Source organism: Betta splendens, chromosome 19 (assembly GCF_900634795.4).
Source record: "Betta splendens chromosome 19, fBetSpl5.4, whole genome shotgun sequence".
NCBI lineage: Eukaryota > Metazoa > Chordata > Actinopteri > Anabantiformes > Osphronemidae > Betta > Betta splendens.
The window spans coordinates 9,575,803-9,602,074 of NC_040898.2; the positions used below are offsets into that span (position 1 = coordinate 9,575,803).

The 26,272-nt window shown below is 49.4% G+C and overlaps 1 protein-coding gene across 1 annotated transcript; it reads left to right on the top strand.

The window, feature by feature from the left end:
* The first annotated feature begins 521 nt into the window (after positions 1-521).
* Positions 522-26,151, top strand: capn15 (calpain 15). The gene is given in 13 exon segments (XM_029133760.3): positions 522-2,854; positions 10,906-12,577; positions 16,206-16,414; positions 18,166-18,349; positions 19,058-19,281; positions 19,365-19,426; positions 19,429-19,489; positions 20,004-20,156; positions 22,181-22,342; positions 22,423-22,658; positions 22,739-22,908; positions 22,985-23,163; positions 23,736-26,151. Coding segments are annotated over 13 exon segments (3,675 nt in total). The 5' UTR covers positions 522-2,669; the 3' UTR covers positions 23,914-26,151.
* Positions 26,152-26,272: the final 121 nt, after the last annotated feature.

Sequence of the window (26,272 nt, forward strand, 5' to 3'; positions counted from 1 at the left end):
GATGTCCTGGTCAAATGAGCAGCTACTGCTGCGCTACACGCTTTATGATTTTACTAGCGACACCAAGAGTTTTAGGACTGACACAAGTAAGGTGTGTGTGACTCATTTCAGTCTGACGTAGACATTCTTGATGGTATCGGGGTTGGACTGTGTGTGTTTTCTGCAGTAGAATTCAAATTAACCAGACAAACCAGTTTTGGTGTCAACACATTTAACAGACAAACAGAGACAGGGGATGTGCTTGGTCTGTGAATAAGGAAAACACGCCCTTAGTGAACCTGTTTGAGCAAATCAGACGGATGACTCTCTGCCAGCTAATTTACAAATGGCTGCGTCCTGCGCGACAAAAGACATAAAGGAAACTATGTGATGGACCTCGAGCCCTGTTCTGGTTCGACGTGTTCTCGAGCGGCGTTTTTCTGATGAACCCTGGATTCCGAGGAAGAGTAAGTCATCGGGAATGAGGTCAGTAAAGGGATATGAGGTGGAAGAGAGAGGAGAAGGGAAAGTTTGATGGCTTATCTCAGTAATGTGTAGGGACAGTTGCACAGTGATGAGCGTTGCAGTCACTGCCGCGTTCGTCTTACTCTCCTCCACCTCCTCTGGGAATAACCATTATTTTTATTCCCCACGAACCAACACACACAATAACTTACATAAGTGTAAAATGTGATGTGTAAACAAATAGTGTTTTCTAAAAAATGAACATGCCTGGACTTGCCCCAGCTGTTTCTAACATTTTTGTGTTTAGTCCTGTGGATTATTATTCACTCATTCATCTTAGCGAGTGGGACCATACGTGTCGGCCTCAATTGGGGCTTATTTAAATATCTTGAACGCAGCCTTTCAGCTTTCCTCTCGTGGTCAGCCCAGTGCGCATGCGCTCTGCTGACACTCCAGTAATCCGCTGTTATGAGGAGATTGCATCCCCGTACTCTGCACTCAGGCAGTGAGGGAGACTTAAAAACGAGGGCGATAATACAACAGCGGGAGAATAGGGGACCCTAAGCGGAACGTCACCCACCCAACGTTTTTTTTTTTAAATCAACCGTTAAACAGGCTACAGGCACCGCAGGCTGGAGCGGCTTTCCACTGCGAGCGGCGTTGCATCCGAGGCGACAGCGGGACCACGGCGAGGAAGTCTCCCCGCGTACGGCGGCGAGGCTCCGCATCCGCAGCCCGAGCGGCGCTGGCGTGAGGCGAGCGCGGCAGCGAGGGGCGCCCGGCGGAACGCGGTGAATTCTGCGCCGAGGCGCTTCTCCCGGGACGATCCGGCGCGGCTACGCTCACGTTTCCTGAGCGCGCGTGACGCCCCCCGCGCGACACCATCCTCCTGGCCTCTCTGCCACCTTTCGCAGCCTCGCAGCGCTGTTTGATAAGCCACGCCGAAACGCACGCGGGCGTTAATTATCATGTAACAGTCACGGAACGTGGAGAGCCTCGGGGTTTTTACAGGCTATCGATTCCCATCGCACTTCTTCCCTGCCAGCGCTCCCCAGTTATGCTAATTGCGCATCCGAACGCAAGTTGATGAACTGGACCGAACTAGGCGCAGCGGTGGGATCCGGCAGAAATTAAGTTGCCTCGCCGACGGCGCGAGGAAGGATCATCTCCCGCAACCCGAGACGGCGCGTGCCTCTCGGGTGTTGTTGGATGTTATTACAGAAGTTGGAGATGAGCTATAAACGTCGTCACGGCGTCGCAACAGTTTAGGGAAGTTTCGGGGGAAGCTCTGCGGCCACGTTAAGTTCATGTCAGTTTCTAGGCGTTCGTCAGAGACAAAGTGTGGAAATCTACAAAAAAAGAAACAAAGTGGTGCAATCTCAGAAAAGGCCCATCCCTATTTTTTTTCCAAACATGACGTTGTCTCCAGTGGGAGAAGTGCAGCTGCGGCGTTTTACTGGTGAACCTCCACAGCAGCTGTTAGTCACGCCGGCTGTATGAAAGACGAGACTGGGCTGCTAGCACGCTTGCAGTTCCGCCAGGACCCTTCCCCGGATGTGCAATGCATTGATTTCTCTCCCGCACCTCCGCTGTAAACACGCGCGTGGACGCATTTCGCGTGACTTTTTTCCCCCCTCCAGCGAGACCCGTCTTCCGGAAGCTGTGCCGTATGGCGACTGGGACGCGGGACCGCGCCGCGCACGCGCCCCATCCCGTCGCTGCTGGTGCCGTGAGCACGTGCGCAGGCTAGAGGGCTAGAGCCAGGGATGAGACTGCACAAACTGGGTGGATGTGTCACTGGGAATGCCGGCAGAATTATGAGGAGGACTAAGGAAGAGGTGGCGCAGAGTGTTCCGAGCTTAAAGTGCACGAGGAAGAGAATCCTGAGCCTCTCCTGTGGGGAAACTGTAGTTCCTCCTGTTTGACAGCGACGGCTGAATTGGAATTCAGCAACACTCCATGCGTCACAGCACTGTTTGAGTTGAGAACTTCGTGCACTGTGGGAAATCCTCCCTGATCCGCATACTTGGCCTCCTACAAGAAGGTACGCCCAAGGTGCGAGTTCGCTTATCTTCGACATTTCCTGTCGCTGTGTTAGTGGATTTGTTTCAAGTCCAACGCCCTCCGAGTTTTCGCTTTTATGGGAGGAACTCGTTCCAGTTTGAAGCAGCAACTTGGGGGCGAAGACAACCTACTCCGATAAAACCGCCCCCATCTCCGCGGTGATGGGAAGCTCGGCCTCCTCTCTCACGGCAGAGACGGAGTCGGACCATGGCTTCCGCAGCACCCCGTACCCGTCGTCGCCCCCCGTGGGCTGGCTCAGGAACAGCCACAGCAGCCCAGTGTGGGGCACCACCTTCATCACGCGCCAGCAGCAGCAGCAGCCCCCGTTGCCCCACCGGGAGCGCAGGTAAGCACCGACCTGTCCAGGCAGCTAGAGGCCGGCCGGTCGCCCAGTCCAGGACGCCCGAGGCGGCGCCGGGCCTGACTGGGCCCTTTGTTGTGGAGGCGCACAAGAGGAGCGTGCCCCGGGGGTTGTGTTACACCAGGTTGCTGTCATTTAAAGCTGCGAGTGTAAGCGCACACACCGGCTTTGTTTGCAGGCTCTTTTATTGATGTCGCCTTCATCTCCGCTATTTGCATGACGCGTGCTTTGTGTTGTAAACAGACACGTTCGTTGGAGACAACTCACCTCGCTCATTTTCAGGTTTGTAGAAGTGCTTACTGAGGATTCAGTAACCTTACCGCTACGGATCAAATCCCCTATTTCATCAAAGCTTATCTAATCAAAGCCTGCATTTTTGTTGTTTTTCTATGATGCACCCAAAAATCTCACTAAGCCGGATTTGTAAACCAAAATCCCACCCTACTGGTTCTTCCCAACACAGCTGCACTGTATGTGCCACAGTTTGTGCAGTGCTGAGTGGATTGACCGGGCGGATCTGACAGACCTGAGCCCAGCGAAAAGCAGCCTAAGGGTAATTAGAAGATGGCTTTTGCTGTTGATGGGATTTAAAATGAAGAGTGTGTACGCTATTGTTGGAGCTCACCTCCGAACGTGCCTGCACTCTAGTATTCTTTTATTTTTACTCATGCAACACTCACATCTGTCGTCCACCCACAGAAAACCTGATCGCGAAGACGGTCTGCAGTCTAAAATTGTTAGGTGCTGTTTTTCTCAAAACTCTCATTAAGAGCGCGAAGACGGTATCGAGCCAGCAGCAGGCGGGGGGTAGAACGAGGTCTACAGTATGTGCAGCAAAGCTAGAGCACGTTGAATTTGAAATCAAACTCAGGATGTGAGCACAGTCACTGCTTTGAGCTGCAATTCAAGGGGGTTTCATAGCGTACATTTTGAATATTAAAAGTCGTATAATTACACACAACTGGCTTTAATACTACGCAAAATTCATCTGAGTCCATTTTCCTCCAGGTGCTTCACCCCAAGTGCTTCTCCAGGTAGCTGCGTCTTAAACGAGCGCCTTTCTATCCATAGTTGTGTCTTTAGCCAATGAAGAGCTTCATTGGGTCAAGATCAGTTCTCCTTTAGCTTTTTTGTGGGTCACGCGTCCTGGATCACGGATAGGCTGACATCGACCCCGGTGCTGTTGCTGAATCACTCGGCGCATCTGGGCCCGGTTTGTTAGTTATTGATTTTCAGAGAGCCCGATCACATTTCCCCACAATGGATGTCATGATTTATTCAGCGTCGGGCTCCAGCTGGGCTTTCATCTTTCTTGATTCTTGCCTCCCATTGTCAGTGCTTGTCTTGCTCTTCATTTAAGAGTTAAGGCTGCGATGGCTTCTGCCGCTGTGACATGAACCCATCTTAACGCCAGCCATTCTCATACTGTTTATTTTCTAATACAGTACATTGTTTTAGGAAACTATTTCTTTGCCTGTTTTGTTGGCTTAAAGAGTACATGAGTGGCCATGTCCTTGGGTGATTTCAATTCGTTTTCATCCAGCCCCAACCCATTGACTTTGCAAAGTGTTTTTGCTCACTGAATCAGTACCTCGACTGCAGGGCTTCTAAATAAAAACTTCCCAATCATCAGACTGGGGCAGGGGAAATGTGTGCTGAGGGGTTTGATAACTTTGGAAGAATATTTTTCCCCTATTTTAATTAATGTTAGCAAAATGCAGTCTCATCCAAACACTATCCGCTAACACACTTTTCAGGAGTGCACTTCATTTCATATCTGACCCATACTGTATGTGTTTCTTTGCTTATGGCCTTGGGAGTCCCGAGCCATTAAATTCCGTGTTCGCTCCCTCTTGAGTTGATCCCGTGGTCTCCGCTGTGGCAGCATAATGGATGATGGTGCTTATTGCCGCTCCGTTCTACTGGCTGTCCTCCCTTCTTAATTGGATTAAAACGGGTACACTTGGATTCCACCAGCATGGTCACTGGCTGTGTTTATGTCTGAATTATTTGCTTTCGCCTATGCGATGAAGCCAGGGCCGCGTCAGGACAGTCCCCGAGCCTCTGCAATGGATTTGGCACGCAGCCTTTGTCTCCCAGTGCTGCTTTCTCTGGGAAACAGAGTATTGATGCGGGAGAAAAATAGCCCATTGGCACGGCAACTGACATGATTCCAGATTCCCCCACTGTTGTTGCCATGGAAATCTGTAGCATATGTTCAGTAACCTAATTCCATCGGGCCTTAGATCAGACCACACTTGGTAACCTGGCAGTGTAACACACAAACAAACATGTGCTGGCAAATTGCACCTCTGGAAGAAGACCGTGCAACCTGCCGATTACAGACGTCCGTGTTTAGCACTGTAGCAACCTCGTAGCAAGCGGTGTTTCCTCGTCTGCCTCTGAGGCTGTAGCTTGTGTCCTAGCAGCGAGAAGTAAAACCGAACTTTGTGCCGTCTCTTCGCCGAGCTCCCCTCTAGCTGAAGGTCTGCCCTGCAGGTGTGGGCGCTCGCAGCACCGTGCCCCCTGCCACTGCTCCCCCTTCTTCCTCCCAGGATCGGGAGCTTCATGCCTTCTCGGCTGATGCCTGCTGAAACCTATTCAGACAGATTCTTCTGTTTAAAGATTCAAATGTCTGAAGCTGTCTCCATCACTGACAGATCCACTCATCAAAAATGAGCACCGGTCCTGAAATATTCACAGAGGGCATAGTTAGAGACCTGGCGCTTCCTGTTCCTCCTCCCATTTCTTGACCAGTACTTGCAGTCTTAATTTTGAGGGGAAATTGGTCATTCATATTTTATTTTGATAGTCTCATAACTCAGAACCGCTGTAGCACTTCATAAGAGATGCTTTACATAAAACATAACAGCAGCACATTCTGTAATGTATGTCCTTTTCTTGACACACTTGTTCGAAGTATTAAGTAAAAATAGCCCCAGCATTGGCTATTGGGATAATGTTTAACTTAAGGGCAATTTTCAAAAGACCTTGTGTTTTCTGCGCAAGCATAGCATTTCATACAACTGTTCTATTTTCATATTTTGACTCAAAAAGTCTCTTGTCTCATTGAAAAGTCTCCCCTCAAAGTCACATCCTCGAGATTTACCCAATTATCTTGTTGCTTTGTCCCTTGTGACTAAGGCTTTGCTGTCATCAATCCCTTGTATCACGTCACCAGCTTGTCAGAGCAGAAACTGGCTATCTGATGCTTGTTTCAGTTGAGTAGCGGTGCTTGGCTAAGCCGCATAATGTTTGCCGTAACAAATGAACTCTGGAGATGTGTCACATTTGATTAATGAGTCATTTTCATGCAATAACAAAGTACCTGGCAGGTAGAAAAGAGATTCTCCCCGTTAATCTGGGCCTGACTCATCAGTTCCTCAAAGACGGGGAGGAATGCTTGCAAGGGGGAAATTACTTTTAAGTGATTAGGTTGCTGTGATCTGGCAAGTAAGAAAACACAATGACGTGATGATAAGTGTTTGCCAGTGAAACCTTGAGGAGGATCAAATAAATTCTAGCTGTGGTATAGGAGGTTGAGCCGATCCCTGTCACTGGAGCTCTTGGGGTATGTTTAGATGCAGCAGAATGTTTTAATATTCATGTTCTGATCTGAGGGCGTACTGACTTCTGATGAGTCCTACTTTTTAATAACAGGCTTTGCACTGAAACAACAATTATGACTCAGTTGGCATCGCTTGAGATGTTTGCATGGAGTGAGACAAGACAAAAACCAAATGTTCGACCAGTAATCCCAGCTCTCCGGGTGATGCTCGTGTCCATGGCAGCTGTGAAAAATCACTGGCGGGATACTGGCGCTGTCACTACTGGTGCAGCTGTTGAGCAGGTTCATCATCCAGCATGTAGTAAAGAAAGCATTTGTCCAGCATTAAGCTTTTATCAGCTACAGAATCATGTCGTCAGTTCTCGGTCTTCACAGCAAAACACGCCTGCAAATATTCATCACTCGAGTGACTCACTTGATCTGAGCGTGTTTGTGTGGGGAGGGCCTGCATCTGGAGCCCAAAGTGAGCACAGGCTACTTACAGTTATCCAACCTCTCACAGACTGGACTAGATTCTGCAGCACAAGACCAAAGACTAAACGGAGCTAGGTCATACATGAAATATTATGTATAATAAGCGATAATGGGGCTAGAAGAGATTTAGCTGATTTTGCAGCTTAGGGCCAGGACAGTAGTATCGATTACTCTATTGATAATTCATTAAGCCTAATTGAACCACGTGAACATCTTAAAATTGCATTAATCTGCTGCTGACGAAACCTTAATTATTTAATTGCTAATGATCTGAAATGTAAGCTTGGTGAAAATGGCCAGATTCAATGTTTTTAGAAACGGCTGATTACTGTTAACTATAAGAAAATTGTAACTTCTGCTTTGTCCCATATGGGAAAATGTTACTGAGAACTTTTGTAATTCTTTTTGGCGTCGTAAGTCTAACGAGAGCACAGACCTCTGCATGTTTGGATCAAAGCCTTCAACGTTGTCTAGTAGTTGCAGTGGAGTCTGTCCCACAGTGTGTTTGCACATTTTTGAAAGCACAGCGAGTCAAAAGATGAACTGTCATGGAAACTGTGTGTGACACTTGCTGCACGCTGACTGACAGCCCCTCCGTTACATAACGCCTCTGAAGCGCTGACTGAGTGTTTTTCCATTTTTCGCTTAGTCCAGCGTCAGAATTCATCCATTGTGCATCAAGTTAAGTGTTTGGCTTTGACGGGGGCCATTTTGAACCTCTATCCTTAATGCACTTCCATCTTCATTAATCGCGCTCTGCTTTTTAAACGAGGCACGTCCGCACAGAACAAGACGCCGAACGCAGTGTCAGGCTTGTTGTTCTGTTGAAAGAAGAATGCTGAAACACTTAACGCACCGCGGCCAAGGAGGCTACCGCACCTTCCCCTCGGGCACCGGACTCCGGATCAGCCTTGGAGAGGCAGTGCTAATGACTGTCACACTAAGGCCAAATGTCTCGCAGCGAGGCGGGGAGTGGCAGGCACGACCCGGCTCTCTTGATTCTGCATCGGAGTTTAGTGTGTGGCGTGCAGCCAGGTATCGTGTAACGCGAGGCCTGAGCTTTATCTACAGGGCTTTTGTAGACTTACCTACCTGCAGCCTTAGCATTTCTTATGACCTCACTGCTCGGTCATAGACCCGTGATTATGCAGATTCGATAACGCTTGCTCTGGTTTGCTTTGTGGGTCCTTGCAGACATCTCAGTTGTGGAAGTTCTGGTTGGGGCTGCTCCTGTACCCTGTGATTGGTGAAATATCGTCCAGAGGTCATCAGTGTTCTGACTTAAGGGAATTATTAATATGAGCAAGTATTTTATGGGCATTAGGGTGCATCGGGGACCTCGCTGCAAAAATATAGGTTTTTCGAGTTGTGAGATTTCTCTCTCCCTCGCGCTCCATCGCTTTCTCTGTCTCGTTCCAATATAAACTATTGGCTTTATGCCCAGGTCTGCGACGCCGAGGAGCTGAAGTGGGCACTTTTACAGCGGCTCCACTGAACACAGGGCCAAGGACAAAAGGTGTGTGTGTGTGTGTGTGTGTGTGTGTGTGTGTGTGTGTGTGTGTGTGTGTGTGTGTGTGTGTGTGTGTGTGTGTGTGTGTGTGTGTGTGTGTGTGTGTGTGTGCAGAAAGAAGCCTTGTAAACAGAGTGCAGGGAGCACAGTTCATGCTCTGCTGCAGGCGTGTACTGTACATGCGGAAGTGTTGGTGTTTGTATGTCTGCTGTCATGACTTTGCATTAATTGAGGCCCAGGTTGATGGTTGTAGTTGTTCTGTCTCAGTTCCATCTGTTAGGTGCAATGCTTACATCATGTGAGATAATTAAACTAGATGCCGAATCCTTAGGAGCCTCGTAGTTTGGATGAAAAGCTCCTGCGACGCCTGCTGCAGACTATAATTAATTTGCAATCGTGGCGGCCCTGCAAGAACCAAATCGGCTGCTCTGGCAGAGTCTCCCCGTGGCTGACACCATAACTTTGTTCCCTTATTGGAGATGAAAGAAGCCTGACAGTCAGGAAAAATGGCCACGGGGACGAACCTGTCATCAACCGTGAGGCGTCGACACTTGTTGTATGTGTCTTCAGCATTGGGAGAGCACGGCACAGTGTGAGCATGTGCCATCCGTGCTAGCGTGGGGCCGCCACTGAGCTCATTGCATTTAACTAAACTGCTAATGGGGTGGAGGGGGGGTTGCGTTGGAGTGTACAACCGCTGTGCACAGGCAACAAATGATTATGTGCATTTTCTTTTTTCGTTTTTGCCCTCTATCTGATTTTTAGTTTCACTTCATAGCTACAGTAAGTAGCAGACGAATGAGATGGTATCATGGAATAAAGACACAGAACTCTGCAGCAGTGACTTCAGCCCTGGAGAGTGAACGCAGCGCTAATAGCTGCTGACACAAAGCACTGGGGCGTCCGCTTTCTTACTTTCCAAGCCCTGGGCTCAGGACACAATCAAAGCCGAAGCACAAATGTAGTCAGACTCCAAACACGCAACTGTACTAGGTCTACAAATACTGTAATTACAGCTACATGCCTGCATGCACAGGCTTGCATATCCCCAGTGGCAGGGATCCACACAATTAAGTACATCCACAGACTGACATTAAGTGTGCGTCCTCTTCTGTCCCTCTGCTCTTTACCTTGGAGTGAAGAGCTGGCAGTGGGAGGGGGCGGGGGTGCAGGGAGCCAGTGGTTGCTTCCAAGGATTCACTGGGTTTGAAAGAGTTTAATGGATTTGAACTAAGGGCAATTAGTTGGTCAGGACACAAAGTGAGGAAGGGAAAGACAACAGGATCTTGGCCAACCAACACTCTTCCATGCGGATCTACGGTATAAATGTTATGTACAGTAGAAAAGGAGTTTGATAAGATGAGATAGCAGCACCATAATATAAAAGAGCCACATGTTCAGCCACATCCCCAGGTTCTCCAGTCTGTGTGACTGGGATCAATGGGTACTCTTAGCACCTTACCCTCTGTTACTGTACACTGTAACTTGGCCTGCGCTCGCCTTCACACATGAATAGCCTGAGTGACAGTGACATTTATGGGTTTGTCCACACAGCAGCTATGTCCATCCCTCAGGGCTGCCGCTCGCTGCACCCTCTGCAACGAGGAGGATCCAACTGTGCTACTCCACCCAAAAGGTTTCAATGAACCTATCAATACACTTACACTGGTATATGGGAGCAGGTAGAAGTCAAGCCGAGGAACCTGACCAAAGCGAACAATTACTCCCTTTGTGTCCAAATCAGTAAATAAAGATTTGTTCTCTTCACTTTTCCCTTTAGGAAGTTAAACATGTTGATAGCAGAGCTGGAATTAGACTCCACCATTCATTTAGATCGGCCCATTCAAGATTCACTTGGGCATGCAATTGACCTGACCTCAGGTTTTCCACCATCTACCCTGGATTAACATTCACTGAGTGAACGTGGGGAGAGGCTCTAATATGAAGTAGAAGTCCCATGTGCTTTTTCCATTCTAATGAGTCTTAGTCTAAAGGACTCAAAGAATCTTTGCCTTAGCATTCTGAGGAAATAACAGCTTCCTCTCCAGCTCCTCCTCTCTGCGCTGTCTTCCCAGCTCTAATCATGTGGCCATTGTGTATGGATTTACTGCCCTTACTGCCCCCAGGAGGAAGATTTGATTTTTCCCCTGCACTGGCTAATCTTTCCCTCTCACACAATTTTTCTTTTCTAATTCTATCTGTCCCTCCTTGTTGCAGTCTCAGAGAGGTTTCACTGTGCTCCCATCCTTATAGATAATCACCCAGTGGAAGCATGAATTCAGTCTTTGACTAATTCAGTGTTTTTATTGTTTCTTACTCTCATTGTCCGTGTCTTACTTCTGTCCTCCCACTTTGTTCCACAGGCACTTTGCTCAGACATTGTTCAAAGTATAAACGCTCATCAGCTAAAGTTCCGTGACAGAATGAATTCTTGTGCAGTTGGTTTGTGATATCAGGACTGACTGAGTGTCCCCTGTTTTCCAGCCACTCCCACTCTCCTGGCTCCATGGCAGCAGCGGTGCGCGGCAGCGAGTGGTCGTGTGGACGCTGCACCTTCCTGAACGCCGGCGCCGCGCCCCGATGCTCCATCTGCGAGGCGCCGCGCCAGAAGCCCGACCTCAACCAGATCCTGCGGCTGAGCAGCTCCGAGGAGCATCGCTGGGCCTGCCCCCGCTGCACGCTCAACAATCCGCAGGGATCCGGGGCCTGCTCCGTCTGCGGCTTCGGTCCGTCTGCTGCCACTCACACGCCGCCCACCACCACCATTGCCGCCACTGCCAACGGCCTCCCGTCAGCTCCGCCTGAACCCCCAGCCCCTACCGTCACGCCCGCAGTGCTATTAGAGCCCCACGGACAGCATCCGGCTAAGGAAGAAGTTCTGCGACGTTCTGAGAGCAATGGAGAGGTGGCTGCCTCGGAGGGGCACCAATCGGGCTGGGCTTGCCCTCGCTGCACACTTCACAACACCCCTGTGGCTCTGTCTTGCTCAGCCTGTGGAGGACCCAGGAAATTGTCCTTGCCCAAAATCCCCCCTGAGGCCCTAGTGGTACCCGAGGTGCGCACACCTGTGTTGGGGTTTCCTGTTCACACACCAGGGGCTGCTCCACTGCTCATAGATCTGACAGATGACTCTCCCCCAGCACCTCCCTGTGATACTCAAGAACCCATGCATGCCCCCTCACAGTCGCTCTCTTCCACCTTTACGTCATTCTCCTCCCTCCAGAACAACCCAGTGCCCCGCAGCCGGAGAGAGGTGCCCCCACCGGGGCGACCGCCCAACACAGGCACCAATACTCCCAGTCCCACTTCCCCTTCCACAGCCAGTGTGCCACCCCAGCCGGGCCCACAGCGGCCCTCCAAGCCAAAACATGCCCAACCCCAGGAACCTTCATTCCCCAGCAAGCGCCTCACTATCTTGGAGGAAGAAGATCCTCAGCACCACCCACTGACTCCCCATCAGCCTATTGCTTCCTCAGTAGCCCCCACCTGGAAGTGCCCTAGCTGCTCGTTGCCCCTCCCAGGTGGTTCGTCTAAGTGCGAGGCGTGCCGCTCGTCGCAGGGTGCCGCTGACCTCATTGACCTTGTAGGCTGTGAGACGGTACGGTTTACACCAGCCAGCCCCTCCAGCCCAGACTTTAGCACCTGGGCTTGCTCCAAGTGCACCCTGCGCAACCCTACAGGTGCGCCCAAGTGCTCAGCCTGTGGTTCTTCCAAGCTCCATGGCTTTCAGGAGCAGCAGGCTCCCCTGCCTCGCTGCTGTACACACTGTGGCCTCCCTCTGGGGACTGGTACTGCATCGTGTTCCTGCACACCTTCCTCTTCGGCACCCTCCTCCTCGGGCCATAAGGCGCGAAAGCAGGGCCGTGGCTTCCCCCCTTCCTCCTCAGCGGTTGCTCCCTCTAGTTCCGCTTCCTCCGCCACCTCTTCAAACCTCCAGGAGAAAGTAGGACAGTGGAGCTGCCCGGCCTGTACGCTGCTCAATGACATCAAGGCCAAGAACTGTGCAGCATGCCATACGCCCCAGCAGTACCTCACCTTGCGCAAGGTGGTGAAGCCTCTGAAGAGGAGGGAGAGCATGCATGTCGAGGCCCGCCGTCGAAACGATGAGGGCGAGGCCAAGGAACTCTGGGAGAACATAGTGAGCTTCTGCAGAGAGGTAAGCGAAGACTGACTGACTGAGGAAAGCATTTATGTTTTCACGACGCATGGCTTTATTTACTGCTGTCTACGTTGGGATCTTTTACATTTTCCCAGCCTCTTAAGACCTGGTATCAGTTCAGTGCTCCAGCTGTTTATTCATTCTGAGTGCTCCCCCCACCCTCAGTCTTTCTCATTTCGGCAACAACTTAATAAGCTTTGTCATTAACTGTGCTCATTATCTTAGTTTTAAACATCCAGTGGGGAATCTGGGATACACAAAGAAACCGAGTGTTTATGTTTTACAAAATTTCGATTTGATTTTGTTTGAGGAGTGTAACTTTTTAATTGTTTGCTCTTAACGGACTCATTAATTTGAGCCATCCTCCTCATTCCCTGCTCCCAGTTGACTGCAAGAGCAACTTTTTTGGAGCATATCAGACTGTAATAAATTATATTTTCCTGTATAATAAGGAGAACCATCTGTGCGAGATTAGAACAATTTTGATCATTTTGAATATAATTTTATTTCAAAACTGAACCTTGCTGCTTCAATTTGCCAAGTTATTAAAACATCAGACTCCTTTTGAAATCCGTACACCCCTCAAAATGGAACAGTTTTAATTAAACTGCGTAAACTTGTGAAAAGTTAATCTGACTTGAGATGTTTCATCTTCCTTGAAAGAGAAAACACAATTATTCTTTTGTAATTACGGTCTCCTCTGTTGTCATAACAACCTGAGATAATACCCATTGCATTGCCTCGGCGTGTAATGTTCCCCAGGAGGACTCCGAGGTCAGTTGTGTCTTTCACGAGCGTTGATTGGTTTCACAGCTGACGGAGACACTGTGATGTCTTTTTTTGTGACAACCCTGCGTCTCGTCTTTGTCTCACACCGCCTCATGCTCATTTGGTTTCTGCTCTGCTACATTTAAAAGCCGGTATTGTGTCGTCGTGGATATGCTCCCCGGAAGGGCCCACTTGGTGAGAGCGCTGCCACCTGCGCTAATGAAACAATCACACCATTAAAGCTAAAACATGCACACTTCAAATCTTAGACTGTTCAGGTTCTGCTTGTTGTTATTTCTTATTAACTGGGTCGATTCCGTGTTTATTTTGTCTCCGGCGTGCCCACATACCACAGCGTCATGGCACCTATCACGCCATGTTTACAATAGTCTGAAGTGAGCTTTCCAATGCATTATTAATGGCTTCTTTGAAAGTCACAGGGCTCACTGCTGTGAGCGTGGGAGGGAAGCTGGCACAGTGGGAAGGGAGGATATTGGAGATCCCTCATCCCCACCTTCCCCTCCTCTCTTCCTAATTTAATATCAACATTTAAGCTTCTCTTACTTTTATGATCTTTCTTTTCCTCCTGCAAATATTTTAGAACTCTCTCTCTCTCTAGCTCGAACCCCTTCACACTCTTCAAAGTACTTTTCCCTCCCTTCATCTACTTTTTATCCCGTCTGCTTCCATCACATCTATCCCCACATGCACATCCTGGGTTTTTTTTCCCCCTCTCTGCTAATATCTCAAAATATGATTTCACCCCCCCATCCCACCCTCTTCACACGACTGCACTCAATTCTCCTGTGTAGCCGTCAATGTGTGGCTGGCTGCGTGTGCGCTAAGGTGAACGCAGGGCTGGCCTATTTTTAGATGCCGAGCAACAGAGGAGAGGAGCAGCAATGATCCACTTCCACACAGTGGATGCAATCACTAACAGCATCAACGGCCGCAGCTCGGTTTTAGGGGTCACCGAGGTGAACGGGGTGAAATTGCTAAGCAAGGAGCGCGAGGCTTTCCGATCCATCTCTGTCGAGGCGTTAACACTTGGCCAGCATCAAAACACCAGAGGTGAAAATTTAATATTGACTAAAGCCTTTGGTTTTTGCTGTTAGACGATGTGTGGGAGGTCCAGCACACAGACTCAGGGAAAAGTTTCGACAGCTCCAGCAAGTTTGCATTCGAGTTCGCATTTGCTTTGTGGACTTGTGGCATTGTAGCAGCTGGTGTTGCTGACGAAATCGAGTGTAAAGTTACCAGAGTGTCCGTCCGGACTGCAGCATCTAGCGCAGGTGGAGCCAAAGACGTGTCTGCACGTTGGCTGTGCTAAATGAATGAATGCAGTCATTGTAAGCTGTTAAACATAGCTCTCGTACCTCTGCTCCCCTGTGAAGGAGAACCCACGTGCTCTGTTTATCAGAGCTTTGGGCTTGTACAGCACATTGCAGTGACTGGGTTTCGGTGCCGGTGACAGCATTACGTGCGTCACGCTGCAGTGGGATGCTGTTGTTTCAGGTCCAGCTCTGTGATTCTTCGTGGTCCTCGTTTCTGAAGATCAGTTGCCTCGTGTCCACAGACGCCTCCTCCCACGGCTCCACCTCGCGCGGTCGAGGAGCTGGCCGGGCTTTTCTTAGCCCCGCGTCCAATCCGCTGATTGCAATCTTGGTTCTGCATGTCGGCATTTCGCCCGCTGATAGAATCGGGGGCAGCGGCGTCGTAGACTGGGAGACGTCACGGCACCGCAACCCCAGGAAATTACCGCTGATGTCGGATTTTATTTGTCACTTAAAAGCTTATTCTGTTTGACTTTAATTTTCAAGGGGCTGAATCGCTTTAATGCGGCTTTAATGTTATTCTGCCGCAGACCGTCCTCTTGATGGCGTGTGATCATCTTCCTCCAAAAACTAGAAACAAGCAGAGACCGACTCATTAACGCTGTTCAGTGTCGGTTCTCCCTCATTCCTCTCTAATTATGTTTATATTCTGACTGTGCTGTTTGAAGTTCAGTCTCTGTTCTGTCCTGTATGTTCACATCTGAGGCGTATTTCTCAGACTCTTGGCCCAGATCAGGCCTAAACCTGTACATGGTTTGAACATAAGCCAGTGGAGTGCAGCACCTGACTTTGGATGGCTGGTGGTGAGACAGTGCTAAAGTGATTTTCTCTGCTAACTAGTGCTGCGCCCCGGCTACAGAATTGGATTGTGGGGGAAGCAAATAATCAATTTGCTCCACTACTAGCCCGCGGGATGCCCACAATGCATCCTGAATTGCAACAGGAACGGCCGAGCCCTTGCCGACGCCGCAAATAGGAAACCGGATAGAGCCGCGTGCGTGTGGCCGTTTGCCCTCTCAGGTTTGTGCGGCCCAGTTTTGGATGGGCAGATAGTGTGTCAGATTAGGTGTCTCGATCTGTTGGCGTGTCTGTGTGTACAGTGGACGGGCAGATGAATTCAGAGGGCACTAAAGTTCTGGTGCCGCGCGAAAATAGCTCCTTGTGCCGTTTGAATTCACTTGTACTCGTTCCTCCCAGAATCTCTGGCTGCGTTAATCATCATCCACCTGCAAAATATGTCATCAGAATTGAAGGCTAGAGATTAGCAGTTAGTCCTTAAAGCTAAAAGCCTCCTTCAAGCTTTTATTATCTGTTTGAAAAGTCTTATTTTTAAGTGTTCTCTCCAGCTCCTTTAGGCAGAATTTAAAAAAGGATTTGAGGGGTTTTACATTAAGTATTTTTTTCTTGCCTGACGATGATACACTTCCTACTGTTAGGAATATATTTTTAAGTCATGGTGGCGGCATTTGATCAGGTTGACTCCTGTTTCTTTCTCCCTCTCTCTTCTGTCTCGCTGTCTTCAGAATACAGTGAACTTCGTGGATGACAGTTTTCCCCCCGGACCTCGATCGGTGGGTTTCCCCGAGGGTGACAGCGTCCAGCAGAGAATTAAAAAGTGGCTTCGCCCCCACGAGATCAACTGCAGCAACTTTAAAGACCGGGGCGTCAAGTGGTCCGTCTTCCGAACGCCGCGGCCCTCCGACATTCTGCAAGGTCTGCTCGGAAACTGCTGGTGAGTCACCGCAGCCGAGCACGCGACGACCGGTCCATCATCGGATCTGCAGCTCATTTACAAAAAAAACTGATTAATGCTTTGAGCCAGGGCAGGCGAGGATCCCAAGTGTAAATGGGAATGTTTTTTTTAATTTACTGTGGAATAAATAAGAGGCAGCCTGCTCTGGTTTTTGCCCGATTCTGCTTTAGATGAACACTCCAGCCTGAAGCTAGGAGACAAAGAGATTGAAAGTGTGGCAGAGACGCAGCCTATCAGTAAGTCGGAAAGCGGAGGCAAGAAAATGAAAAATTGAGATGTTATAAAAAAAAATAAAATAAAATAACAAAAAAAAGAAGGTAAGCAAAAAATGAAAGCAAGAAGCAGCATGGAGTTGGACAGATGTACAGATACACCTGACAGGGAGATTATTCAGTGGAATGTGGGTCTGGACACATGCTTTATCTCTCTGCCTTTGTCCTTTGGGGTGTGTGTTGCCGACACACACACACACACACACTCAACAACAACAGTCAGTCACGTATGTGTCCCAGCAACCACTTTTCGCTTTATCACCAGCACACACAGCTTATCAAAAATAACCCTTCCCCAGAGCCCAATCCTTTCACTCGCGACAGGATGTAACCCAAATTCTTCCTCTTTGGCTGCATCTCGCTCACTCTGTGCATCTCTCTCCCTCCCTCGTCACACACACACACACACACACACACATGTCCTAATAAACCAGCAAACATCCAGCTCCCGCCAGCCAACCGGTGGCGGCAGGAGGAAGCGGCGCCGCGCGGGCTCGTCCTTGAGCGCCGGTGCCACGAGCTGACGTTCGAGTCACATTATGACACGGCTAATTGGATTTTCATTTGATTTCGACGTAGCTGATTGGTTTTTCATCAGGGGCTGAATGGGCTGATCATCCTCGCCCAGATGCCTCTCGGACAGATGGAGTAGCTTTAATATTACACATTTCCAACCAGACGAGAGTTTCTGTTTGTTTTAACCACTGAAATGGACATGGCATCAATTTTATCTGAATAGAGCTCATTAGATATGTGTTTATTAAGTGGGTTAAAAACTGCGGGGAGTCAGCAACATACACAGACAAATGTTTTTCTCTCATTGTCCCGAACCCTGTGTTGCTTGAAACCATTTTTATATTCTCCATCAGCAAACTTGAGATAAGCCCGTGCTCACTTTCAAATGTATTCCTTTCATCTCGGGTTCGTGTGTCGCTTGTGTGTTTTCCATGTGAGGAATTAGCATTTTTTGATGCATTTGGATTTTTGATTAGCTCGTTTCTCTTGCAACCTAATTGGGTGAATCAGGGCAGTTCATCTATGCTGCAAGGCAAATTAACAGTAATAGGGAGGTAACCAGAAGGCACCGCAGCTTGGCTCATCAGATGGGATTGATTGGCCATAATGGGGGGAAAATTATGGAAAAAATCTGTCATAAGATTTCATATGCTTGAAGTACCTTCACAGAAGAACATTTTAATTCTACATTCACAGCCTGATCTCTGCTCGTCAGGCCTTTTTCTTTTCTAATCATCCCTCCAGGTTCGTCTTTTAGCCTGCGTTATCTTGTCCATTCATCTTGTCCTGTCCGTCACAATCAGCGGGTCATTTTCCTCTTTTCCTCTCATTTCTTCCACGTCCTAATCCGTGTTGCCTTTGCCTATTGTTCCAGTCACATCCTCTCATTCGTTTGGCTCTGACATTTTATTTTCCACTTCACTGGGTTTCACCTCTCTCCAGGTTCCTGAGCGCGCTGGCAGTGCTGGCAGAGCGTCCGGAGCTGGTGGAGAGAGTGATGATCACCAGGACTATTTGCCCAGAGGGGGCCTACCAGGTCCGCTTATGCAAAGACGGGACGTGGACAACGGTGCTGGTGGACGACATGCTCCCCTGTGACGACTACGGCTACCTCCTTTTCTCCCAGGTCAGACACGTAGACGTTCATCTCCTCCCACTGAAGGGAAATAAGGGAGGACGAAACCCTGGGCTCATCATTTAATATGAGTCTGTTCTCCTCGATTTCATTGTGAGAATTGTGAATACAGAAACACACGCAGACATGCAATTTTTATTTACACTTGCACCACATTGTGAGCCTTCAAGGTAGAAAAGCATGAATAGAATGACTCAGTCACAGTTGTAGCCCATTACAGTGTGGTATTAACTTTTAATCTCACTTATTAAGGTAATTCATGATCTAAATTTTTATCCTGAGCTTGTCTCCAAGTATACACAGAGGAGGAACATAGCTGGAGGTGTAATTAATCAACAGTCAATTACGGTACAAATGAAGTGCTGCATTATGCATCAAATAAAGCTCAGGGAGACAAACTGAGGCTCACAGACCGGCCGGAGAGGCACCGTGTCAAACATTAGACCCTAATATATACTTCCCGGTACCCACTCATGCTCAAGGAAACAGGAATAAAGGAAGATGGAGCGTGTATCGCTGTCTAGTAGAGAAGCATATAGTTTTGATAGAATAGATTAAACGGAAACGTGTTTATGAACCCTGACACGTTTAAGTTGCAGACTGTTACCAACACAATCAAAGCCAACACCCAGTTATACAAGTAACCTGTCACTCTGGCATTGCTGAACGCTTCCTCTTTCCATTTTGCTGTAATTCCAGGCCCAGAGGAAGCAGCTGTGGGTGGCGCTGATTGAGAAGGCCTTGGCCAAACTCCACGGCTCCTACTTCGCCCTGCAGGCCGGGCGCGCCATCGAGGGCCTGGCTACGCTAACGGGAGCCCCCTGCGACTCGCTCATGCTCCAGGTCAGCTCCACTAACCCCCGGGAGGAGCCGATCGATACAGACCTCATCTGGGCCAAGATGCTCAGCTCTAAGGAGGCTGGGTAAGAGAGGGCGGACTGGGGAATTCTGGTGAAGTACTGTGTGGAGGACAGTTACTGGTATTTGTTACTCTGTGTGTGGGTAGGTTTTTGATGGGTGCGTCCTGTGGAGGAGGCAACATGAAAGTAGATGACGCCGTGTACGAGTCTCTGGGCTGCGGCCTCGACATGCTTATTCCATCTTGGACGTGCGAGATGTGCAGGGTTACAGGTAAATGGAGGTGGAAATGGAGGCTGGTTCTGTCACAGTTGCAAAGGCAGGTTCAGTGAGAGGAGCTGTGTATTCCACGTGAATAGTCGTTTGTTCAAGGGCCACACACACACACACACACACACACGGTCACTTTAATTTACTGTCATAAAGCAACAAGAGTGGAAGATTGGGCCTCGGTGCTTGATCTAAAATAAGTTGGAGTCCTCCTGCTGGAAGCCAGAGGAGACGAGAAGCAGCCTGGAAGCGGTGCTTCACCTGTGCTTTTTCTGGCAAGTGGAGACTCTCCAGTGTGGTTTTCCATTATACCACCTAAGTTTTTCACGGTGGGAAGCAGCAGTAAAATGAAATGGGTTGTTAAAAAGCAGGCAATCATCCTTGAGAGGGGGCAATATAAGTCTGCAGAGATGGGGATGCAGCGTTCAGCGGAAAGCTGTTGTTGCTTTAACCGGGTCCTCCGTTGGGCTCTGTCGCCCGTGTTCCTCTCCACCCGTCACGTTTTGCCATTTTTCAGGTTGTTAAGGCTGCGCAACCCCTGGGGTCGCTTCTCGTGGAACGGCAGCTGGTCGGATGAGTGGACAGACTGGCCACAGCACCTGCGACACGAGCTCATGGCTCACGGCAGCAGTGAGGGAGTCTTCTGGATGGAGTACACGGACTTTATAAAGTGAGTGTGTGATCTAATAACAGTGCCTTTTTTAAATGAGTCGCTGTTTCCTCATTCACGTCTCGTCTAGCATATTTGTCATGTCCTCATTAGATAAAGCAGCAATGCTTAAGTTTTGTATGAATTTTTTGCATTTATATGATATTTGTCTGTTGATCCTTTTGATTCTTTTAAACTCTGGACCTTCATGGGTCATTTGTAGGTAGGAACCATTTTAATATAGGGGCCTATGTTTTCATTCACCCGCTAGTTAACGGTAAGCCTGTCTGCCCTCTAGTGGCTCTCACAAGTCATAGCAGCATCTAGAACTAAGACGGTACTTCATTCATACCCTATTACTGCAGTTATTCTCACAGGCCTAAGCTCATAGTCGGTTTGTGTGCACAGTGGTGCAAATGCCACGTATTATCCTACCCATACTGACCTGTGGCGGCCCGGACGCACCGCCGCTGGACCGCTGAGCGTAAAAACGGCGGCTTCCTGCAAGGATTCTCTCCAGAAAAGGTCGAGCGGACGCCAGCTGTTTGCTACAGGACGTCTCCGAGCTCTAATTAACTGAGTGCAGGTGATATTGCTCTTAAATCGCCCTTTAATGGTGTCATGTTGACGGCCCATCGTGTGATGGATGGCTTGGTAATCCCGTGCCTCTGTGGATTTTACTGACCATCTGGTATTGACACCAAACTGAAAGACGGCATTAAAGTTGTTTTTAGTACATTGTGTTGTTGACAGGCGCGTCGTACCCCCGCTTCCCACACCGCAGGCTTTTTTATGAAGTTGGGCTTTTTGCGGTTGCGTTGGTTGCCAGGGATTTGGCTGGCAGATGCGCAGTCCTGTCATGGCTCATAGTTTGTTTTGTCATGTTTGATTAATCCTGTCACTCTGTAACACTCATCATCAAGTAGTCGCTAATGTTTCTCGGCTGTTGTGTTTTTCATTGTCCCTATTTACTGGCCGGCGGCCTCGCGGAGGTCAGTGCCCGGCTGCCTCTGCCCGTTTGAGTATAGTAGAGATTTCTGACTCTATTATGTCTGGTGATTGAATGAAACCACCATTATATGATTAAACCGAACAAGATTACGTTTTGAAAATGAGTGGAACGGAAAAAAATGTTTGAAGAGTCTCTGTCACTGCCACCAAAAACATTTCACTGATTGTTTTCATTTTAGACAAATCCTCATTTTACACTGACACAGAGTCGACTAACAGACAGACAGCACAGACCCGACTTTTCTTTACTGTCAGCAAACAATTTGATCGATGCACTTTGTCACAACGCTCCAGCAGGACACTTCGCCAAAAGACAAATAATGGACTGTCTAACAAAGTAAGAGCTGGACCAGTGGAGCCGTCCTACTGAGCCACCAACCCAAAAATCCTGTTCATCCTTGACAAGAATCCCCATCGGTCTTCAGGCTGTTTATTATTGGTCTGACAGACAAATAACGTCTCTGCTTTGGACTCTATAACAAACCTGCGTGCAACCGCTCCGGCTGCTTTCAGCGCGAAAGAGAAACAGAGGTCGGCTTGTTGGACAATTTACGAGGCCCTCGGATGCAATAAAGCAGGGAAACAAGCTTTCAGCAGCAGACGTTTGTCTACTGTAAAACTTCCCCCCTTCTCTTGATTGTCAGGAAGACAAAAGTAAGATGCGACACATTTGTCAGGGTTAGTGAAGCGATGAAACGACGTAAGGCAGACTGAAAACGAGCGTCTCTTGGGGGCTCCGTCTTTGAAGGAGGTGGTCGGATATGTAACAAGGTAAATGGTGTTTGTACACTAGCACCTGGAGAGGTTATGCTAATGTTAACACTGTCTTGTGATGCATACAAATAGACCTGAGGAGAGAAGCCTGTGAAATACTTCATCTGAAAGCATGCTGAGTCGGTCCCCCTCTCTCTCTCTCTCCCTCTCTCTCTCTCTCTCTCTCTCTCTCTCTCTCTCTCTCTCTCTCTCTCTCTCTCTCTCTCTCTCTCTCTCTCTCTCTCTCTCTCTCTCTCTCTCTCTCTCTCCTCTCTCGGCAGGTACTTCGACTCGGTGGACATCTGCAAGATCCACTCGGACTGGCAGGAGGTGAGGCTGCAGGGCTGCTTCCCCAGCAAAGCCAGCGGGCCCGTCACCGTCACCGCCCTCACGGTGCTGGAGAGGACGGCGCTGGAGTTCGCCCTTTTCCAGGAGGGCAGCAGGTACCGTACGGTCGACGGAGCTCCCCTTTTTACGTCCTATCGCCTCAAGTCCAACCCGTCCGCGTCCCCTCCCCCTCCAGGCGCTCGGACACGGCCGACAGCCACCTGCTGGACCTGTGCATCATGGTGTTCCGCGCCTCCTTCGGCAGCAACAACAAGCTGACCCTGGGCCGCCTGATGGCGCACAGCAAGCGCGCGGTGAAGAAGTTCGTCGGCTGCGACGTCATGCTGGAGCCGGGGGAGTACGCCGTGGTGTGCTGCGCCTTCAACCACTGGCAGATGAACGTCAGCGGGACGGGAGGCCCCCCCACGCCCAGTAGGTGCACGCCTCACGCACGTCCACCAATGCGATGCTTAAACCCCTGCTCACGTTGAGCCCTACTGCCGTTCGCTCAGTCTCGAGCCCGACCAGCGGACCGGCCCGGCGGCCCAGCCACGACTTCCCCGGCTACATCCTCGCCATCTACAGCTCCCGGCAGGTGATGGTGGAGCAGGTGGAGGCGACGGCCACCACGCTGGCCGACGCCATCATCCTCCTCACGGAAAACAAGGGGGAAAGACACGAGGTGAGCCTCGAATCCACAGATCCTTGTAGAGATCCTTTCCATGGGTCCTGATCCTGTAAATCTGCCCTGCTCCCAGGGCCGCGAGGGCATGACCTGCTACTACCTGACCCACGGCTGGGCTGGGCTCATCGTGGTGGTCGAGAACCGTCATCCCAAGTACTACCTCCACGTCTCCTGCGACTGCACTGACAGCTTCAACGTGGTGTCCACGCGCGGCAGCCTCAAGACCATCGACAGCGTGCCTCCTTTGCACAGGTTATTTTGTTATTTTGCCTTCCTCACACACACACATCTCTGATACGCAACTGTTTCATCTTGGTGGGAATGACCTGCATAGAAAGCAAGTGAAGGGATTAAATGCTCTGCAGCATTTGGTCCAGGTGCGGTAAACATTTTGATGATTATTTCTGTAATCACATACACACTTGAATAAAAGCGGTCATCACAGGAGATTAATGCTCTGTATTCCCAATATTCTGCCCTGCAAAGCTTTTGTCTCTTGCCCTCAGTTGTGTGGCTCCCTTTGAAACACCAGATGCACACCATGCAAATTCACCTCATTACATCAAGGTTGTGGGGCACATGAATGCTTTATGAAATGCTTTTTACTTGTAGAAGCAAGTAGCAAAGCCCATGTTTATTTTTTCCACATAAAATAAACCTAAACATTGTGGAGCTGTGAAAACTACATGGTGGTAGGAGGGGCCAGAGGCACCTTGTATTAACATACATTGTTGTTTAGCTGGACAAAACTGGGAATATGAAACTTATTTCTATTTATCACCGCCACCGTATTTATTCTTCCTGCTCTCTGTCGCCATCTGCAGGCAGGTGTTGGTGGTGCTTTCGCAGCTGGAGGGGAACGCCGGCTTCTCCATAACCCACCGGCTAGCTCACCGCAAGGCGGTCCAGGCCTCCCTGGGGGACTGGACCCCCACCAAGGCCACACACAGCCCCCAGCTCACCCCCGACATCGACGGCCTGCACCGGCCCCGGCCGCTATGACCACCGCCCACGTCGTCCCACGCTCACTGACTGATCCCACGAACTGTCCGACCACTGGAAAACGGGGCACGGGGGGGGGGTGCAGGCCGTGTGCACAAAGAAAGATGTGTGTCCTTAGATGAACGCACGCCTGAATGTACAGAATGAGCGGGCCTCCTCCCAATGCTACTTAAATGCTGAAGTTGCCATTTGGCCCTCATGCGCTCTCGTCGTGTGCCAAGTGCATGTGCCACGTGAGGATGGAGCGAGGGAAGAAGCAGGTCAAGCTGGAGGCGCTGACAGGACGGACGCCGGCTACTTTACACTGTGGACGTTTTTTTTGTTTTTGGTACGTGCACTGTATGCGGAGCGGAGGTCGACCCCCTTGGCTTCGGAGGAGCTTCAGGGTGGAGTGCTGCAACTACTGAGCCACTCGCCGGCCCACGGACTCACGAGCCGCTCCGTGTCGGTGAACGCAGCGGGTCGCGTCAGGCCCCTCAGTGCGGTACTTAATGAGCCAAACCCAACTGGACTGACTAGTCACACGCGCGGTTCTACTTTCGACAGCGCACGCGTTGCTGTTGCGTCCGTATTTCTGTTCTCGAGGTTGTAGAATAAGCCATCGCGCGTGTCTCCGCTCTGAATCATCACCGCGGTGCTGTTCAGCGCTCGCTCTAGCTCAGGACCAAACCCAGGATTTGTGCAGTAAGGTGGATTCAAGCAAAGCCTCGTGCTGCTGCCTCTTCCGGCGTGTCTCTTCTATGTAAAAGCAGCCGCGGGACGGGAGGAAGGACGGTTGACGGACCAGCACACGCTCCACAGAAACAACGCCATACCTCCGTTTGTCTTTGTCTGCGGCACATTCGTTTTCATTCGCCCTCAGTTCTGGGCTTTTTGAGCTGGAGGCCAGTGTCAGTCCACCCTAAAGGAGCTCCTGTGAGGAGTTTACTCTGGTCAGGGGGCGCTTTGGTTCGCTTTGGTGCAGTGCCAGTATCTGGGCCATCCTCCCTCTAGAACACACCAACGGCACATTAGCAACTGCTTGTGTAATAGCAAATTAGCATTTTGTTAGACTCAACAAGGGAAAGGAGGGACCCCTGGGACTTGTTTGGTTCTCACATCGGTTTCACGGAGGTCTTTCTCCTGTTTAGCTTGTTCTCTTCAACTTCGACAGTGTCAAAGCCATTATTCCCATCTGTCTAAGAATCAGTCCTCACCATGGCAACGTGGATGTTTTATCGGAGAGGGGGGAAGACTAATGTGGTACTATAGTAACAGCGTCTCAGAGTTTGTCTTATTGTTGTGTGGGTATCGGGAGAAAAACTTGAATGCGGATGAATAGAATCCCTGCGACTGCAATGAATAGATTTTATATAGTGATGACGATTTGGAGTTGAAGCGGTTCAGGACTTTAGTCTCAGCGTTAATGCTAAACGTCTGCACAATGTCCCAGTGTCTCTCTCACATCTGCCAGCATCGGTAGGTTCTACATCAGGACCGTGAAATAACTGTAAATATGTTTTCCAAAGAACCCTCATGTCTATTCATCCCTTCTAGATTTGCCCTATAAGTGTGTGTGTGTGTGCGCGTGTTGTTTCGGCTGAGCAGCAGCTGTTAAGGTAGTGAGTAATTTATTTGTATAGGTGGCTTTCAGGCCGGTCGTCTAACAAATACTGTCGATCAAGGAGGCGGTGAATGGCGGATGAAGCAATGTGTTATTTGATGGACAGCCCTGAGGGACGAGCGCGATGAGAAATGAGGCTGCACTGAAACACGTGCGACGACGAGGCACCTCTGGATCACTTCAGGTTTCCTCGCGGTCGAGCTTTGGTTTTGAACCCCGTTCCTTCCATCCTACTTGTGTCCCACCGAGCCGCTCCTCTGCCGCTGGGCTGCGACCGGGACCCGTCTCCGCTCCAGGAGCACCACCTGCTGCCGAAGAGGCTTCAGCCGGGGCAACGCGACATAATGCCTTTTCTCTCTCCTCCTTTGTCTGGTTTTCCTCCTTGTGAACTGTAAAGCTTGCAAATATAAACCACACAGAAGATAAAAATGAAAAACAAAAAAAATCAGCTGACTCTTTTCAACGTAAAATGATACATGACAAAAATTCTTCTGGAAAATAGGACTTAACGAATGTGATCTATATTTTATTGATTTTTTTTCTGGGATATACAGTATGAGTATATGTGTACAAACATGTATGTTTCATTTTCAATCTCAGGTTCTGGTGGACCAAATAAATTTTTTTAAATTAAAGGGCAACCTTGTCATTCATTGCCAACATAATAATGATATTGCATTCATATTTAGTCTCCAATAGACTCTTATCTTGTGACTCATAGAAGCGACGTGAAACCCAAACATAATTATGAACCAC